This window comes from Leguminivora glycinivorella, chromosome 11, assembly GCF_023078275.1.
Source record: "Leguminivora glycinivorella isolate SPB_JAAS2020 chromosome 11, LegGlyc_1.1, whole genome shotgun sequence".
In the NCBI taxonomy this organism is placed as follows: Eukaryota; Metazoa; Arthropoda; class Insecta; order Lepidoptera; family Tortricidae; genus Leguminivora; species Leguminivora glycinivorella.
In genome coordinates, this window is record NC_062981.1 from 14643069 (window position 1) to 14663668 (window position 20600).

General features: G+C 39.1%; 1 protein-coding gene across 1 annotated transcript in view; it reads right to left on the reverse strand.

Moving 5' to 3' along the window:
* Positions 1-2908: 2908 nt before the first annotated feature.
* Positions 2909-20600, reverse strand: part of LOC125231266 (integrin beta-nu) — a 38283-nt gene continuing 20591 nt past the window's right edge. The window contains exons 3-13 of the mRNA XM_048136662.1: positions 19351-19508; positions 18746-18911; positions 17205-17349; positions 14797-14986; positions 13486-13607; positions 13041-13370; positions 11592-11761; positions 8519-8710; positions 7530-7699; positions 5970-6164; positions 2909-4184 (exon numbers count right to left, since the gene is read on the reverse strand). Of these exons, the coding sequence (XP_047992619.1) occupies positions 3799-4184; positions 5970-6164; positions 7530-7699; positions 8519-8710; positions 11592-11761; positions 13041-13370; positions 13486-13607; positions 14797-14986; positions 17205-17349; positions 18746-18911; positions 19351-19508 (2224 nt within the window). The 3' untranslated portion in view covers positions 2909-3798. The remainder of the gene's footprint in view (positions 4185-5969; positions 6165-7529; positions 7700-8518; positions 8711-11591; positions 11762-13040; positions 13371-13485; positions 13608-14796; positions 14987-17204; positions 17350-18745; positions 18912-19350; positions 19509-20600) is intronic.

Below are 20600 nucleotides of genomic sequence, written 5' to 3' on the forward strand. Positions count from 1 at the left end.
AATGAGTAGAGTAAATATATAAAGATAAACCATAAACGCTACTGGATGGCGTTTTTGTTTATGGCAACATTCCAAAATCTGTAGGATGCAGAGTTTGGAAATGTTCTCGAACGCGTGTCCATCTAACATGACTTCAAGTATGGACTTACGCGCGAGGCCAAGCAGGTTGTGCCAGACAATCTGTATCGCTGAAATATGAATAAGAAATCGAAGCCAATAATTGGCTTCATGAGCAGTCTTATAGCGGGGAACCCTGTCGTTATGACGATAACTTGACACTTCAGTCACATTCCTAGTGTCTGTGATATTGATAGAGCTTCCTGTAAGTTGCAAAATCTGATCGTTGACTTCAATTCGTTTTAGGTATTTGTTTTTGAAATGTATCATATACGCTGTACGTAATACTGAACCTCGTGACATTGGGATGTAACCGCGCACGTCACTTGGCGTGTTTGGCACCAAACCGTCTGTTACCGAATTTAGCATAATATGTATAATTTTTGTATGGGAATTTCCATAGACTTCTGATGCATGACGTGACGTGATGTGTCTGTTTACAGTCTGACCAAAAAGAGGAGAAATTAAAAGTGGCAACAAAGTCGTCCCGTTTTCTCACACTTATTGATTTGAATGAGATGACACCATACAATGTTGCCACTTTTTAATTTCTAGTCTTCTTGGTCAGACTGTGGTCGATGCAACTGGCCATAAGAGAATCATTATGACTTGATTTTATCATTATCAAAGACGACGACGTCCAGATTTTGCAAATACGCTATTAGAATTATGTCTGTTTACTTACCGAGTTTTCGACTATAACTTATAGGTTAAGTAATGTAGTGTATTGTTACTGTGGTACTTAGTCAAACTAAGAAACGACGAGGATGTGATAGCTATTACCTTATACGATATTTTAGCGACATCGGTATTAATTACATTCCATAATTAAGTTACCTTTTTAATACGTTATTATCAAATGTACTAACAAATAAGCTCTGCCCACTAAAATACAAATAATAATAAAGTACTTATTAGCTAAACTACAGTATAAGTAAGGTGTTATTCTTTCGTAGATCATTAAAATATGCAACACCTGCTTCTGATTTTCATACTTAAGTGCGTTTTCACATTATCCGATCCGATATCGATTACAGGCGAAATCCTTCCGACATCCGATATCGGATCGGGAAATGTGAAAACGGACTAAGGGTGAAATTTAGGGGTGAAATCATTAAGGGTGAAATTGCTCTCGAGATTAAATCGAAAAATGCAGATAGCGATAAAAAATAAACAGAGTTCTTTTTTTTACAAGAATGAATTTAATAACGTAGGTCTATGACTACCGAACTGTGGGTAGAGGGAGAAATTATTTCCTTAAATTTTGTCACAATTACTTTTTAAGTTGTTTTCAACGAATGTTGTACCTACTGTATATTACTACTAAACGTATTTGTTATACCTACTGAATATAATATATATTATATAGTATGTAAGGTAAACGTGAATTTGAAATTTGCTCAATTTTGGCTTAGTATATGTCAATAAATTACTTTTAATTCGGGTGTTAAAGGGCTTCCGTGTTAGCGAATGTATATAATGTACTATATAACGCGGAAATGTGGCTGTTACATTATTGGCATAAAATATGGTGTATAGCAAATAAATAATTATATTCAGAAAGGAACGTGATATTTTTAAGCAGGGGGTAACATCTGTTTTTTGAGAAATATTTGTCGCATCGTACAAGACGTACCTGGGGGACTAGCCAAGATGACAAACTATAAACGAATAAAATAAATATCGGCCGACAGATTCGAAAATCAAATTTATGTTTCAAATATCGTTTTCTACAAATACGTTTTCATTTTCATCTCGACTAGCCCCTGTCATGTTATGCTTCTCAGACCCTTTAGCACAACTTGCCTTGTCGCGCGCGATACCATACTTGAAGTCGCGCTTGATGTATGGACTCGCGCGCGACAAGGCAAGTTGTGCTAAAGGGGGGGTTGTTCTTTGAATGACACATTTTGCTGTAAATTTTGTTTATCTACATAGTAGAGGGACCTGTAAAGTTGCATTTATTGCAAAAACCTGTTAACTGTTTGTTCAATATAAAATATTTTTGTAATATGATGAAAAAAGGGAATAAAATATAAATTAAATGTTTTAGCGTGTTTTATTTTTAAACAAATTATCTACATTTTGGTAGAAACTGGGTGAAGTGTTTAAGAGTTAAAATTGTCATTAAGTACATATGTAGATTAAGAATACCGCATATATCTAAATTAGTAAGGTAACTCTTAACCGATAAATGTAACGATCATAAACTATCAACTTCAATAATAGTTATTTGTTATACAAGGGTGCAAAGTTGTATTTTAACGCCGAGTGTGGAATTGAAAAACGAGCAAGTGAAAGGAGTCTATAGTTGAACCACGAGCAAAGCGACTGGTTCGAAAATAGAATCCTGAACTTGGCGAGTTTTTCAACACACGAGAAGTAAAATACATTTGCCCCCTTGTGTAACACAAAACTTTTCCCCTCACTATAGCGAGGAAAGCACAACGCAAAAAACGCGTTTGTCACTGCTTCCAGTAGTTCCACAGGTGGTAAAACATCTTCATCACTAGATTAACCCACTTTTATCAATTTAAAGGCAGAAAATTTGGCTATATTCAAGGTCAAATTACTTTACCCACTAGTGGGTCAAATTTTAACGCCGAGTGTGGAATTTACCCACAATAGAATAGTTTTTTAACACACGAGAAGTGGATGCACCCGAGTGTAACACAAAACTTTTCCCCTCACTAAATCAGTAGTTCCACAGGTGGTAATTCATCTTTATTACTAGATTCACCTACTTTTATCGCTGTTAATTTGTATTAAAGTGGGTTTTTACCCGCCAAACACGTGTTTCCGAGCTAGTGAGGGGAAAAATATATTGTAACAAGCAGTAATACTTCAATAAATACAAATGTATCTGTTCTATAGTATTGTGGTTCGTTCCGTTAAATATACTTTTCCATTCAAAATGAATGAAACAAACTCGAAATGAAATGGATAGTCTTAAAGCTAATCAACAATATGGCATAACTAGGAAATACTTCAATAAATCATCTTATGTACATAATGCGAAAGACTAGCAAAATACGTTGAACACATAGGGTAGACCGGGGCAATCTGGATCACCGAGGGATCGGGGGGAAAATTAGTGTTTCCGTCAGTTGATCGACGACTTACTTCGTATAGGTACATAGTGTTTATCAAGAAAGCAAAGAATCTTTACTTCATGTTTTCTGGCCAAATTGTTCCGTAGCTAACGTATTCTTCACCTCGGTTTACCCTATATTATTTTAATATTGACTCAAATGTAACACGTAACTATAACCTATTAATTGTAAGCACCTAAAGGATTTAACTCTCAACATTAAAATTATTTCTAAAATATCTTACTTGAAACTTGAATAGGTACATATTTTTGGTTCCATAAGTACTCTTGAGCTGGTCTTTGACCAACTTAATATGTTTATAATCTAAATATATTATGTAAGTACACAGAAAGGCAATCTCGAAACCCTTAAGAATATAGTCACTTTGATAAATAATTGTACGTCGTTAATACTAGGTACATACATAATTGATGTTTTTTGTAGAAATTAATGATTATTGTTCTGTACTTAAATTCTAACTGAAACGCGCAATTTATACATCCTTCTCCTGTATCTGTAACTTTAAAACAGAATACTTACATAAAATAATACTCAAACCATATCCATCACATACTTCAAAATTCTAAAACTAATCATTCTTATCCCTAGGAAAACTGTCCGGTAACCTAAACTCAGTGATCGGCGATATATACAAGGGGTTCAACTCCTGAGCATGCAACCTGCTCATCTCCGCTTCTTGCACAAACTTGGCATACGCCCGTCTATCTGAAACTATTTGTGCACTCTTTATACCCATGATGATGACTATACCGCCCGCTATAACGCAGGCCATGATGATCAGAGCACTGGTCATAAGCTTGGCGCTGGTGAGCTGCCCGCATTGCTTGGAACGGATAACTATTTCCATGGCAACCATGTCTTTGGTGCTGGCAGTGTAGGTGTACCTGTATTCGCATTCTTGACTGCCCTCTTCTATTCGGAGAATGCAGGAGACTTGGTCGCTGCTTTCTGTGACTGTAAAGAAATGTTAACACATTACATTACATAATTTGCCATTTTCTACGATTGGAAACTTGCAGAAAACGCCATTTGGGAAAGTACTCCCAACATTAGACCTTACTTGTAGTGCACAGTGTAGTTCCTAGCAGTAAGGTTGTTAGAGCTCAACGAATGCTGGGTCGGCTACGAGTATTTAACACCTCTGGAGCAACTAAAGGATCAAGCAGACCGTTTTCTCGTTTGCTTACTGACGTAGGTTAAACTCGCCTCATTCGAGGACACGCCTAATTCGGTGAAACAACCAAAAATCGTCTTTTGGAATAGTGCTTCAAAGCTTGTATCACCGAATTAAGCATGTCACTGAATGAGGCAAGTTTACCCTAGTATTCAAAAAGTGCCTCTCTATAAAATGGAAAATATCTACGTGTTTGATGTGCACCACATACGAATACAACCACATCCAGATGTAACTTTCTCAAGATCAACTCAGCATTCGTTAATGAAGTTAATTATAATAGTGTGAAAGGTAGTTAATGTAACAGTTATTCACCACAAACCGCATTATGCTACCGTGACGATTAAAGAGGGTCTCGACTCGTTAACGTGACCACAGAGTAGCTGATCATAATTAACCTATTTTCTGCCATCATTAGTCAAACGTGCATGACACTTTCTTGATAACGTTTGTTTATAAAAAATATGATGGTGAGATGACTAGTCAGTAAATAAGTTTGTGATGAAGATAATTAATTTTCACTGAGACTGAGGTAATAGCAACTGGAACATTGCAGGCTTTTATCGGGTCGAGTCGGGATTAGCAGGAATACCACTTTATCAGAGAAAAATATATGAATTTATAATTAAATCAACGCATGAATATGTTTATTAACTGTTTAGTAAAACCACACCTCGGACACTGGCGGTCAAATATATGAAAGAGGCGTGTTCCTAGCACACAGTCTAAGCTCGTGTAGGTGAACGCGTACTATGCTTGTATGAGTGACATATGACAGGTCGACTGTTCGCGTTTTTGACAGGCGGTAACTGTGAGGTAACCGAGAGGGGGTGGGTGGGTGGCACTTTCAGCGGGGAGCGGGAGTGGCCATACTGTACGATAGTACTCTTTATTATACTGTGGTATAAAACGTCCCACTTTGTCGGTTACCATTAAGGCGAGATTTACTTGTATCTCTATATGAATAAACTGACAAAGCGGCTTTATAGCAATCGCCAAAGTGGGACGTTTTCCGTGCACACTCACATATAATACTGTCGCGGTTTTGCTAATAGTTTCTAGTAAGGCGTTAGTATAAGTATATTAACAAATATCACCGTGTCGGTACATCGGTAGGCAAACTGAAATGCCTGCCATGTCTGGTAGCTTCACCTAATTACTTACATCAGGGTGCCTAGCCGAATGGCACAAACGCTCACGAAACGCTCACGAAACGAAACGATAGTAGATATCTATCCCATCTTGCGTATTGATGACTACGTCAGAAATGCCATTCGGCTACGGGGCCTGTTGACTCAGAAATACTGGTTGCTACTGACATTTCTGCTGTTATATCATCAGGCGGGCAAGCACGGTCGCGTGATATGGCCTACAGCGTCGCTGCGTCCTTTTCGCATGTTTTATAAGCGCGATAAGGACTCACCGATGCGATAGCCTATACCACACAAAGGTGCTATTCCCGCAGGTCTTTGAATAGTATGCCATTGGCGCAGAATGGGTTTTCGCTTACTGTACAGTCGTGAAAAAAATACGCCAAAATAAAACATAAGTCGGTTAAATTATACCTGTCTCTGAGATTTTGTCAGCCACAGTATAGTTGCTGCCTCTAATGTTGCACACTTCAGTGCAATTCTTGGACAGGTAACAGGTGACGCAGGGTTCTGCGTTTGCGCAAAGCGGGTTCTCACACGTGGCGCATGTTTCGCAGAACGCGCCAGTGTACTTGCTGCCTGATTCCGACGGTTGACACTCGCATTGTCCTGAAAAATTTGAGTAATGCTCATTATTTCGTCAATAAATTACAAACTTCGAGGTGGTTTAGAAATCTACAATAACCAATAACCATTAAGTTCAGTTGAGGATTTTGATCCAGCTACAAGGACCACTTTTCTTCCAATGTCCGACTAACTGTCTCTTACTCATATCATCTACCTCCTCCCTTAGTACACCACCTTGATCACTAATTCTGCTACTGAACGATAGATGTAGCTAGATGCCGCAAGGGAATTGGCGGTCTAGGTGTAATTAGTCCATGATATTATTTACCACAAACACACTCCCCCCCCCGCCATGTGCACATCCCCCCCCCGGCACGATGCAAGTGCCCACTTTTATGAAATGTGATATTTTTGAAAAAAATTATGGTATTTCTACTCAGAATCACTAGCTTCTTCAATCCTAGTAGTTAAAAAATTGTCCCATACGATTTTTTCTTATTTTGTTACCATTTACATACATGTTGTGTGGGGTAACAAAAGAGGAAATTAACAAAAATGTATGGAAATTCTGGGACACTTTTTGTCTCACAGTGAGATTGAAAGTACTCGTGATTGTTAGTACAATTGACCTAAAATTCCCTATTTTTTTAGTAAAAAAAAAATTAAAATGGCAAAAACAAAGAAATGCTCTCCTTTCGATACAGTCGATCGCGCTGCCCGTCCAGCCTTCACAGAGGCACCTCTCTAAGTCACCTCAAGCCCATTTCTCGTGTTCCAAGTCCCAAGGCCGTCACCTCGAAGGAAGATATTTGCTTGACGAACAAATGTCGTTCCTCAACATTCTATGCAGTATGCTTTGGACGGGTCTCTATTGGTTCCTACTGTGGCTATTTATATTATCTTTTCTTCTGTGACAATTTGATATGTTTTCTCTGAAGAAGAACGACGTATTATTAAACTACCTACAATATAATTTATTGAAATTAATTTCCATAGAGTACCTACCTACTTAGTCTCTTAATATTTTTTTGATGAATACTTTTGCATGTTAAATTTTATCTTGTTATTTAAGTAATGCATGTTAATTATAAGATGTAATGTTTTGAAAAGAAGTGACCCGCCGAGTTTCTTGCCGGTCCCATAGTGGATACCCCCCTCCCAACGAGGGGGGACTGAAATCTTCTCGAGAGTGAGGCGTAGGGTTAGAGCCGGCGTAGCTTTATTTGACGTTCATATGCGCATTGTAATATGCCTACTTGAAAAATAAATATTTCATTTTCATTTCATTTTCAGTTTCCCATAAACTCTTAAGTCATAATGTATCGTTTGTCCATATTTTCGTTAGTCATAATTAGATTTTTCTCTGAAACGCGTAACTTTTCAGGTCATAAAGTTACCCTTACTCACCACAAACACACTCCCCTCGCCCCGAGCACACCTCCCCTCCCCCCGGCGCTATACAGGTGTCGTTCCTATCGATACAGTCGCACGCGCTGCCCGTCCAGCCTTCTGCGCAGACGCAGTGGCCGCAGGCGCAGGCGCCGCGACCGACGCCGCCACATGGCATGTCGTTCTCTCTGGAAATAAAGGTTTAATTGACTTGAGATTATTACCAAATACAGCGTGAAAGAGTTTACCTCACAATGTTTTGAACTAAGCAAGTGGTGATCTTCATTGATTTTGAATTTTCATACATCTTACATTATTCATGAGCATGTTTGGCTGATCGTCTAGTTAAATAAAATGATTAAAAACCAAGCGCCTGGGGAAAATTTATGAGCAATATTGAGTTCATATGTGTGTCATGTCATGTAGATGTAACCTGCAAACAAGTGGCTTCTTTTTTGTTAGGGCCAGTTGCATCAACCACATTTGACAGATACATCATCGTCTCGCAGCAGACGTCTATGGAACTTCTCATCTTCAACAAAGCATGAGGACCTAGATTAGTGTAAGATAAAAATACATACCTGCTAATCTCACAAGACTTGCAATCGCAGTATTTCCCGTGGAAGCCACGGTCACAGTTACAAATGCCGCAGATGCAGTCGCCAGCTCCTGAACACGGGATGTACCTCTAGTTGGTCGCGTTCGGAGCGCGGCACTGCGCGATCTAAGCCATGATCTCTTCGTCTTCTATAAAGCGGAAAAAGTCAGGCTAACTAGTGTAGTATGATACATACCTGCTAATCTCACAAGACTTGCAATCGCAGTATTTCCCGTGGAAGCCACGGTCGCAGTTACAAATGCCGCAGATGCAGTCGCCAGCTCCTGAACACGGGATGTACCTCTAGTTGGTCGCGTTCGGAGCGCGGCACTGCGCGATCTAAGCCATGATCTCTTCGTCTTCTATAAAGCGGAAAAAGTCAGGCTAGCTAGTGTAGTATGATACATACCTGCTAATCTCACAAGACTTGCAATCGCAGTATTTCCCGTGGAAGCCGCGGTCGCAGTTGCAGATGCCGCAGATGCAGTCGCCAGCTCCTGAACACGGGATGTAGTTGGTCGCGTTCGGAGCGCGGCACTGCGCGATCAGAGCCATGGACTTCTCCTCATCTTCTATTGAGCAATCGCATGAGGGACCAGACCTGTGTAGTAAAAATACGGATAAGTTGGAATAAGTAGTTTCTTATATTAGGAAATCTGAGCAAAAAAACAAAAATGGAAAAGTAGAGAGTGTCAAGTCACATCTCGGACACTGGCGATCAAATATATGAAAGAGGCGCGTTCCTAGCACACATTCTAAACTCGTGTAGGTGAACGCGTACCATGCTTGTATGAGTGAGATATGACAGGTCGATTGTTCGCGTTTTTGACAGGCGGTAACTGTCAGGTAACCGACAGGGGGTGGGCGGCACTTTCAGCGGGGAGCGGGAGTGGCCATACTGTACGATAGTACTCTTTATTATACTGTGGTCAAGTGCCCAACTTCCAATAAGTGTCAAACTAACCCTTTATGTTGTGATATTTAGTAACTGTGTAGACAAGTGTATACTTATGTTAGGGCACTGACTGACGGCGGAAGCGTACAATTAGGATAGTGAAGAGTAGGATTTTTGGTTAGGTATACAAACAATCCGGTTCTATTTTAACCTTATACATATGTAAATTTAAACAAACATTCTTGATATTATCAAGTAAATCTTTTGTTTCGTGTTAGAAAATCCTGTAAGCCAGAAAATTATTGGTGCTTATGTGAAATTTACGTGCCCACCAGTCTTGTTTACAAAAGCTGTCTAATTAACAAAACCGTTCACAAGCGTTTAGCTTCACTACCATAGTTTAAAATACAACCCTTTTATTTCAAACTTAAGGCTAATATTCCAACTCGTACTGTGGTCTTTCAAGAACTCAAGTTGTTACTAAGGACTGTATCGTTAAGTATAAGGACAAAACAAACCTCGTCTAAATGTTGACATGTGCATAATTTTGTATTATTATGTTCCGAGAGTATGATCTGAAGGTATTGGTAAGCACTATTTAATATAAGAAGGTCTGATATTTTTTTTATTTTAGGGACTTTATGGTACTTTCATTAAGGTCTAGCAAATAAATTTCGGACAACCCCTATCTGGCTTAATTTGAGAATATTTCAATGACTCTTTGTACGATTTCAACAAACAGAGGTTAATATGCTGCGAAAATATATTCTTTAAGAGTCCTCTTCGTGGTTTTTCAATTGGGTACTTGCAGAATGAATGCGGTGAATTTATATAATTTAAAAAAACGCATTTTTGAGCAACGTTCCGGATTGCCGTAAATTTTTGATGAGAGCAGGATAAGAGAAACAGATAAAAAAATTAGCCATAGGCCAAAGTCTAATTGATATTCGTGGTGTTTGAACAGTGCCTAAACCAGATCGATATAAACAGTGTATGATAGTCAAATTCGACATCAAAGTCGGAGTTAGAGTAAGCACCATGCCACATTCTCTAAAAGACCGCCATACACAGATCCTGAACTTTATATTTTTAAAATAACAGTGGCTAGACTATGTCCAGATATTCTGCTTTGTGGATCATGTGTCGTTGAGGTTCGCACCGTACAATTTTTTTTCACAATTGTATCGTCTTTTACGCACTTTGTGAATTTTCTAGTAGCATTTGTCCGGAATCGTAATTGGTACTCGGGAGGATTAAGTCAATACTGTCTAAACCATATGCTTTACGTCGAGTTTCTAGGACAAAATGTGTACCTTATTATGTGCCTTATTAAGCCCATGTCTTGTTATAAGAAAAAAAAATAATAGCAAATAAATACGGCTACTCAAAGTTGTCTTCATACTTAACGATACAGTCTTTAAAGCATGAAAGAAAATTGTGTCGTAACATTGTAAGTACTTCCCGTTGTAGGGCTTTGGATCCCCTAGGTCGCAGAATATCGTTTTAAAACTATGCAAAATCTTAGCTCAGAATATTAACCTTATTACTTGGCAGTAAAGTAATTGTAAATCTTCAGCTGCTTAGGGCCACTTGCACCAACGAAAATGGAGGGTTAACCCGAGGTTAACCCACCATTTTATATGGAATTTAACAGTTGAAAGCCCACTAACCTTGAGTTGGGCGGGTGGTGCAAATGGCCCTTAGATACCTACTTTTGCTACTGACCGTGAATGATCCTGTCATCAGACAGGCAAGCATGGTCGCGCGATAAATGATAAAACATCCGTCCCTTGCGCACTATTTTCTAAGTGCGATAGGGACGGCCTGATGTTTTATCGTGCAGGATGGTAATTAATTAGTGGCATTACCTCGACATAAACAATTAGGTACGAGGACAAATAAATATTGATAAATCAACATTCCACATATGTATTTTATGAGATGCGTAACCGTTTAAAAATGAACTTATCAGCATTTCTATCGATCTTGCACATACAAATAATATAATAAATTCTTCATTATACACATTTAACTTTGACAGTGATTCTCTATTCGCTACGTGCAGGACTGATGCTGCCCTCATCGTGTCGGCTTTTCTATATTTAAATAAATAAAACCTCTAGTGTCAAATTAGTTCTAACGGCCGCCGCTAGCGCTGATGTTGGACATGCCCATAAGACGACGTGTATTTGTACTCACCATCCCTTATTGCACTGGCAGTCTGGCACACGCCGAACACGAGGTGCGAGTTGGCCGGACAAGTCCGCGAATCCGGATCCGTGCTTGCCTCGCATTCGCATCCGCACTGAATCTCCACCTCCAGTGTCAGCGAGTCTTGCCCTAGCTTACTACGATATGCGTAACATGTGTGACTATTGTATGCTCACCATACCTTATTGCAATGGCACACGCCACACACGAGGTGCGAGTTGGCCGGACAAGTCCACGAATCCGGATCTGTGCTTGTCTCGCATTCGCATCCGCACTGGATGTCCACCTCCAGTATCTGTGTCTTGCCCTAGCTGACTTTCCGATATGCGAAACATTTGTTACTACTGTGTAGTTGACTAGTTGTGTAGGTACTCACCATCCCTTATTGCATTGGCACACGCCACACACGAGGTGCGAGTTGGCCGGACAAGTCCGCGAATCCGGATCCGTGTTGGTCTCGCATTCGCATCCGCACTGGATCTCCACATCCAGCGTCAGTGAGTCTTGCCCTAGCTGACTCTCCGATATGCGTATCATTTGGTTTGACTGCAATTATACAATGTATCTTTATTTAATATATAATTTTTGAGTAGGTACAATGTCAAACTCATGAAGCGACACGGTGTTTATTAAAAATATCGAAGTATACCTTGTACTAGTTTGTTCTATCCTATTCAACATGCTATAGGTACCTATCGATGGCTTTGTGACTCTCATATAGCTAGTTATGTTGAGACTTAGCGCTCAAACTCGTACCATAATGTTCATAATAGCTTTAGTGAAGAGATTGATCTGCAATAGGCGGTTAAAACATACGATTTCACTTATCTATACGAAGTTGAGTCACACAAACTTCGAAATTGTAGGTGTCAAAAAAACATCTTTTATGGGTAGCACTTATCCCACCCAGTCATCTCACAAGATGTTGATATCACGTGTAGTCAATAAGCAATCTTCAACTGATCCAAAAGAAAAATACTGCCTCTGTTGTTAGTCGTATACACATGCATTATAAAGCTGTCATAACAAAAAGCTATGATTTACTGTATCTAACTGAAATTTTACGGCGATTAATAAAACAAACATATGAATACTCTACTGAGCCACAGTGTGTCTGGGCAATCTGTGTTAACACCCAATCGTAAACTTTAGTGCATCTTTTTCCGTATGGTTTGATCCACGCTTCCTGGATGCCATAGCTTGCATTTAACATTTTACTGTTACTACTTACATTGTATGTAAAATTGAATATTTAATAGTTTAAGAGGCCCCGTTTTATGTTTGGTCTATGAGCGCAATTTACATGCATGAGCCTTTTTTGGAGTTGAGACTTTTATGGCGCAGTGAACTATTCATGGCTCCACTATTCCGATTTGGGAAGGCTATAGGTACCTACAAATATTTATGCAGTAGGGTCCTTAGCCTCAGTTGCATTTCGAAAGAGCACGTAGATATGTCTGATAAGAATACATAATTAGCGCTGTCTTGAAATGAAACATTTCCTACTGCTTATACCGTTTTCACATTATCCGATCCGATATCGGATGTCGGAAGGATTTCAATAGAAAAAATCCAAGATGGCGCCTGTAATGTATGGGATATCGGTCCGACATCCAATATCGGATCGGATAATGTGAAAACGGCCTTACGCGTTAATGCATAACAGAATAGAATAATTTTGATGTGTGCATTTCGAGTGCATCTTCAAAGCATACGCACGCACGTGAGGGATGTAACGGAACTGATACGCGGCAACAATAATGCGCTGCGTTCTGCCACAGAATACTTAAGCAGAGGCGCTACTTGATGGTAATTAATTGAGTACCTTCTTGTATTCGGGGCATGACTCCAATGTGACATGGACCTCGTAGTTGAGCGTCATGCCGTACTCGACGCCGGCGCACCGCGTGGACTCTATAAGCGAGCCCCCTTTCACTCCGCAGTCCGTGAAGTACTTGACCTTCACGGGCCCTGCACTGGCGTCGTCCTCAAAGTCAACGACGCTCACGATGTCTTCGTAACCCGTTTTGACTAGCTTCAATATGTTCGAACTGTCGCTCTCGAGCTTAGCGACGTACGTGAAATCGGCCATCAGCTGGTGAATGCTGTCGTAATGATCCTTCACTCTCTCCGTCACGGCGAATATTACGTTCACCTAAAAATAACCACATCTTTATTCGAGATAATAACGACGTAAACAGTGGCTCAGTTTGCTTACATTGGCTGGTCTCTGTGTTAAAGCTTTAATCCGGAGAGGAAACATTATTTACCTTGTACTTATCTAAGAGTCTATAGACTTGGGCGAGCGACGGATAATCATAAATGGAGTACTCGGTGTAATATCCATTATCGTCCAAATGGCACTGTTCGTCGTTTTTCCTGATAGCTCCACCTGAATATAATTTCAGATTAGTGTCATGTTACTTGATGAGAAAGCGGCTCAAATACAGCTTTTTATAGCATCTATAAAAGCCGGTAGCATAATAAGCTACAGCTAGGGAACTTAGTGGCGCTTATCATAGACTTATACTGTTGTACATTTTAGACTAATGTTTTATTGAGTAGGTAAATAGGTATTATGCACCGTTGACATCAAAACTAAGTCTAAAAGTTAACAACTTAGTGCGTTTTCACATTATCCGATCCAACATCGGATGTCGGAAGGATTTCAAAGGCAAAAATCAAAGATGGCGGCTTAAATGTACGGGATATCGGTCCTACATCCGATATCGGATCGGATAATGTGAAAACGCAAGTACTCTCGTACCTAATTACTCATTTGCAATAATATTTAAGGCGCCAAATTGTCTTTGACTTCGACTGCACCTATAATGCATTCTGTTACTGTACCTACTTTGATCTTATACAGGTGACTTTTCTAGGTTGAGCAAGCACAGAAACCATAACAATGAGATTTATAGAATATTGCACAACACACAAACATTAGAATAAGTCAGCTCGAGGAACTCTGCACTCTGCTCTCTGGCTTGAAATTGGAAAGTACAAAAGGTAAGCGGGCGACAGTAACGTTACCACTCATTATTAGTTTCCCTCATTGAACGATTGCATATCCCTCACGTGTTGGATTGTGAATTAATATTTAGTTTTCGTTACGCTAACATGACTAATATTTAGCTTAGAAAATTATACTCTAATGCATTTTCTAATGAACGAGAAAAAGCTCTCGTCATATTATTCAAAGCTGACCTAACAGAGGGTCATCGAGTGGTTTATTCTCAACGAGCAACGATTATTAAAGTATTAAGACGTTTCCTACTTCCGTAACTTTTATATTCAGTAACTGATCTAAAGTACTCCTTAATGAATAAAACTCAAGCAATTCGGCCTTTCCCCTGCAGTCACAACCAGTCCAGGGTACGTAGCAAAATGCACAAACTCTTACGATGATATCGTTATGGTATCTATGCCGCGGTGTGACTATCTTTTCTACTGTGTAGCGACCAGCCGACCTTCTCCCCACAGGTCACCGCCTGGACCGAGGCGTCTAGCTGTGCTTCAGCATCATCTAAGGTGGCTGTAACCTTGATGTTGTAGATGTTCATGTTCAAATAGCTTCTTACCAAGCTTCCCATCTCCCGCCGTATGTAGCAGCCCATCAGACAACAGGATGACTATTTTCCTGCTGTGTAGTGACCAGCCGACTTTTTCTCCGCAGGTTACAGCCTGGACTAGGGCGTCTAGTTGTGCTTCCGCGTCATCCAGGTTGGCTGTCACTTTACTGTCATTTACGTTCTTGATGAAGTCAGTCACCTGGGTAATAAAAAATATTTAAAGTGGGTCGTTTAGGGCATATATCGAGTTCTGGTCAGAAAAAAAGTTTTGACGCTATACATTTTTGACCATTGTACAGAGGATGGGTACAGAGTTTAACTAGTACATTCTATAAGTTACCTACTCGTAATTTGAATCAACAATATATTTGAATCAACAAGTCGATTTTATAAAAGCAACATGACGCATATTGTTTTAAAGATATGTTTGGCTGATTCAATCAAATATCTTTTAACAAGTTTCACCTTGTTCGAACAAATTCAACTTATATTTATTATCAATATTGTGATTTATTCCATTTACTAAAATACTTTGTTTCAAACGGATAAACCCGCAACAAGTCGAACTTGTTAAATTCACAATGCAAATTTCTCTCAGTGTACGTTTTATAAAATCGTACTTATAAGCCACATATACAAACATATACGTTACCTACAAGGATTGATGAAATTAATATTTAGTTAGCGAAAGTGCAAAATTCTAAACAGAACCGCTGACCCGTTGCCAAATGGGGCAGCTCATAATAAATTAGATTATATTTGGCGTGTACTCCATATTATTAATAAGGGACGTCACATGCTAAACTGCTAGACAGGCTTATAAATTAGTTGTCTGATTAAAATTCTGATAGCTATGTGCGTGACTTCGAGCGAGCCTTTTTAAAGAGTTCTTTGGTCATGTCGTCTATCCATTACCTTCCCGTTTTAGACTCTATGATGTCAGGTAACTGATAAAATGGATTTCAATTATTTGATTACATTCATGGGAATTAAGTACTTCTTCCGATAGTAGATTCGAGCACGTGCACACAATATCATATAATTGAATAAGAAACTGACATGACGTAATCTGACGTAAAGGTATTTTTGTTGAAATAGCGAGTGTGTCGAGTCATCGAGTGCAACGCTTAACATACCTACCGGAATCCAGAGAGTAAGTAGACATAGTAGAAAATAATTCAATATAAAATTCATTTCTCTAACTTCATTGCGTACCTAAGCAGTTATTTGAGATATTTTATAGCATCATCGACAATATCGGCATAAACTTAAGGTCCGACCACATGACAGCGCTGGGGGCCGATTTTTGAGTCTCACTGTCACTAAAATACCGGTTGAAAACGACGGTGACTTGCCTATTATTTTCAGTGACAATTTTCTGAATTCGAACGCGTGAGACTCAAAAATCGGCCCGCTGCTTAGAATCGTTAGGAAATCACAGTGAGTAAGGTACAGCGGGGCAAATCTCGACTGTGGGGCTATATTAATGTAACTAACTGGTCCATTTTTTAGATGTTTTACAATGTTTGCATTATGAAATAGAGTTAATGGTAGGCGTGTTCAGTGGATACATGTAGAACTCAACATCATAGTGTAATAATGGAAAAAATGGACCAGTTACAATTGCCCCCCAGAGAGATTTTCCCCGCTGTATCTTACTGAATTTATCGCATGCTCTACATATGGCTGCTATGGCAAACATCATTGTGGTAGGACCTTTAATGGTAAGTAAATAAGACACAGTATATCCATAGCGGCCTTTAGGCTCCCTGTGGTAAAAATTCGGGATAAAGCAAGGAAGATGTTGATCAATTGTGCAGACTGTGCTCTTGCTAGAAACCGGCCTATGAACCTAATACATATCATAGAAAAATATAAGGTCCTAATTTATTAGATGCAGATATTTTTACAGCTGATAGTACTCGGTCTCTGGAGTATATTAAACCGTGAAACATTATAGCTTTTACGATGTTTTTATTTCCACTTTTCGAATTTTTTGGAGAAAACGGAAAAACAAATTTGCTACGTAAAAACACCCTGTTTATGTGATTATTAAATGAAAACTCATTGAACAGATTCTAGTACCTCTTTTACGTACCACTTAACTGTAACTGGCCACTTCAATGACATGTGCAGTTTTCCCGCCGAACCTTTACGACATTTACAACAAACAGTTGTTGACATGACAGACAGTGTTATTGTGACATGTGATAATGCACATGATGATTTTTTTTAGACGAAATTATAATTAATTTTTTTGTTAGGAAAATGAAATCAAAAAAGTTACATGAAAAGATTTCTTAATTTATATTTAAAGTTAATTATTTTAATGTAAAGTATCATGTGTTAAAATATCTGCAACTAATAAATTAGGACCTTGTATGTAATAATATCACGTCTACTAGGTGCCTACTTACCTGGTTAGTAAGAGAAAGATGGTGCCGGTAACTGTACGTAGGTTCGCACTTCTCCTCCTCCACGTTGCAAGGGTTTTCTCGACGTTTCTCATCGATATTGATATAAGGCAGCACTGGTTTGTCTGCAAAACTGCCGAAACCTAATCTGAAAGTAAAATTCAAAATAATAACTAAGGAACGAATCAAATTAAGTACCTATTTTATAAAAAAAAATTGATTTGTTTGCCACCAGTGCCCTTGATCGCTTTTTCTTTGGTGTATGGTACCTCTATATAAATAAATAAATATTGGGGACAACTTACACAGATCAACTTAGCCCCAAACTAAGCAAAGATTGTACTATGAGTGCGACGATATACATACTTAAATATATAAATGCATATACGTATATACATAGAACTAGAAGACATCGATGACTCAGAAACAAATATCTGTGCTCATCACACAAATAAATGCCCTTACAGGGAGTCGAACCCAGGACCGCGGCTTAGCAGGCAGGGTCACTACCGACTGAGCCAGACCGGTCGTCAAATTTTCAATTCAATTCAATTCAAATAAATAAGTCAAATGACAGTAAATAAGCAGGTGAAACTTTTGGGTAAGTGTGATGATGTACCTAAACTTTATTTCAAACACCTAAAAGTAATGTAGGCTAAAAAATTTGTGCTATAGGTAGATTAGGTAGGTACACTAAAAATAATCAGAGAATCAGTCATTCACGTATTCGTCATGATTTCGTGATAATGATAAAGAAAAATTTACGGTGATATTTTATAAACACAAGGAAAACCACAACAAAGTAGGGATGATTAGTATTCTAAGTACTTCATTGTACGAGTAAATAAATAGATTAATGAGTAATTGTTCTTCTAGGAGATGACATCATGTTGCCTACTTACCTTCGCCTATGATTCTAGGGCCAGTCATTTAATGGCAGATTTTATAGCGCCATTTGTAATTATATTAATTATGTACCTACTACGTAGTACTTGGTCTAAGTATTAAATAGTACCTAATATCGACACTGATGGAGAAAAATGGTCGCGATCCTCAGTAATGAAGGACCGACAAAGCAGAAAATTTCTTACTATGATTCAAATGAGTTCTATTTTGGTTCTATTCCTATGAAATAATTCATTATTTGGTATAATCGATAACCGCAGGAAATCGAGTTAAAGGACTAAATTATTCGGGATAGTTTTTGAGTGGCCCACCAAACCAATGGCCAACTGGCTGTCTTTAGTAAACTTTAGCGGTCGCACTATTCGTGCGCTAGTGTGCTAGGTTCTCAGAGGCACATTATAAGGACGACTCAGTAGTTAATCTCCGGCAGCGGCGACGCGATCGGTATTTGGCTCTCTCGCACGCGCCGCGCGCGACACGACAGCGCGGCCCGTACTGACGCGACCGGCATCCTCCGGTTTCGCATGTACTCGCTGAACCTCACTGCGTGCGAGCGCTACTCAAGGACAAACCGCGCGGCGCAAAATTTGTTAGAAGAATGATTAAATACTGGTTTTATACTGTGTCAAAGGTCATACCTAAAATTATCAGTCAAATTTTTCAGCATGCTCGGCAGGTCGTCCCTGAGCGACACCAGCGTCTCCTTGTCGTCCTTCATGGACCACGTCAGGTCCATCAGGTAGTACAGGTCCAGCGGGTAGTTCTTCGCTGGTCTGTATGAAAATTTCACCTTCACTGTCTCTCCTATAAGCAATAAGATTTTTTTACATATATGTATCAACTTCCGCGGAGGGTTAACCAAAAAGTTTGATGGTTTAAGAACTCTAAATTTGCAGAAAGGAAAAATAAAATAAGTAAAATCTGTGTATAAGATAAGTAAGACTTCATCTACTGTACCTAAGGAGTAGAGTAACGGCAGGTGTTGTTATGGCAATTTTTTCTAACTACAACATCATAACATCGAAAAACACTTACCAAATTTAAATTAACCTTTAACAAGGCAAGGAGAAACTTCTATGAACGATGTTACTTGGATGAGGCTTGAAACAGTCGCCGTGATTTCAAATCTCACATAAGACGTTTTTCCCTATTAAACTACATTGTTATGACCTACTGATGACGAGTTAGGATATCTTTCGATTTGACACACAAGTAAAATCTCAAATACTTAAATCTAACTTACGAGGTTTGAGCGACAGCCGTACCCTCTGCGGTTGTATCTGCACCACAGCTGCCACGTCATCAGAGTCCACATCCTGCAGGGATCGATTCTCGGCCACCTGCCATACTGGCTTCGCTGGCTTCTGGATCATGTCTTCTTTGCAGCCGCTGGCCACTAGACTGGAAGCAGAAGACAAAATGATTGATGATGAGCAGCGCCGGCCCGATCTACTCAATCAGGGTAAAGCGAAACGTACCTAGTTACTTAGAGCGCCTTTTCTTAGTTTTTTTCAAACTCGCAAATAACGCCGTTTTTTTATCATTTGACAATTTGGCGCCCTCCTATGGTTTGGCGCCTAGAGCGGCCGGTTTCGTTTACTTTCCACATCACTACTAAATCATCGACATTTTTACCTATGCCTGTTCTGGCGGTGCGGTACAAGTCAATTTTGACCTGTTAATTAATTCGTCTATAAAATCTAAACGAACAGTCATCAACTTCGGCGAAGACAGTATTGTATAGATTAGTTATTAGACTAAATATGGTTTCAATAAAATTTAATAAATGTGTATCTGGTAAAGGTATTTTAGGTAAAATATGAAACCCTCCTTACAAGCTGTAATTGACTTGTACCGCACAGAGAGAAAGCTCAATACAGGACTCTCGTGGGTTGTAACGCACTGAGAGGGAGTTCACAAAATCCGGCTCCGCAGTGAACGTGTTAACTAACTCAACATTCTCAACGGCACGGCATTTAGAGGCATAAAAAGGTAAGCAATTAGGTTAATTCATACCTTTGTTTTTATTTTATGAGTGTTTTAATTGTAAAGACCCTTCGTCAGTATGCCAAAGACCTCAAAAGGCTTTTAACCGCCCACATTAAGATGAAACTTTAACAATTAATGAAAGCTCGATTGGATCGTTACTAGTTTTCATAAATTAACAATTAATTAAAAATCTATTCACGCTTCCGGTATCAATGCTCGTTAGGAGGTAGGTTATAAATCGACCAACCAATTTATTCTAGTAATTAATAAATATTTGGGCGTTTCTTCACTTTCCTGACGGCCTATAATGAGAACTTTTTTATTACTAAACTAACCGGTAACCGCTTGGGATATATGTAATAAAACCCATTAGCTTCCGCACTTACATATGTGTGAAATTTTGTCTTAGGATTTCGTGCAAACTCGCATAAGATTTTAGATATATTGCGGACTGTAAAATTGAGTTTAGATACAATCAGCCCACCAATAAAATATCGAAATATG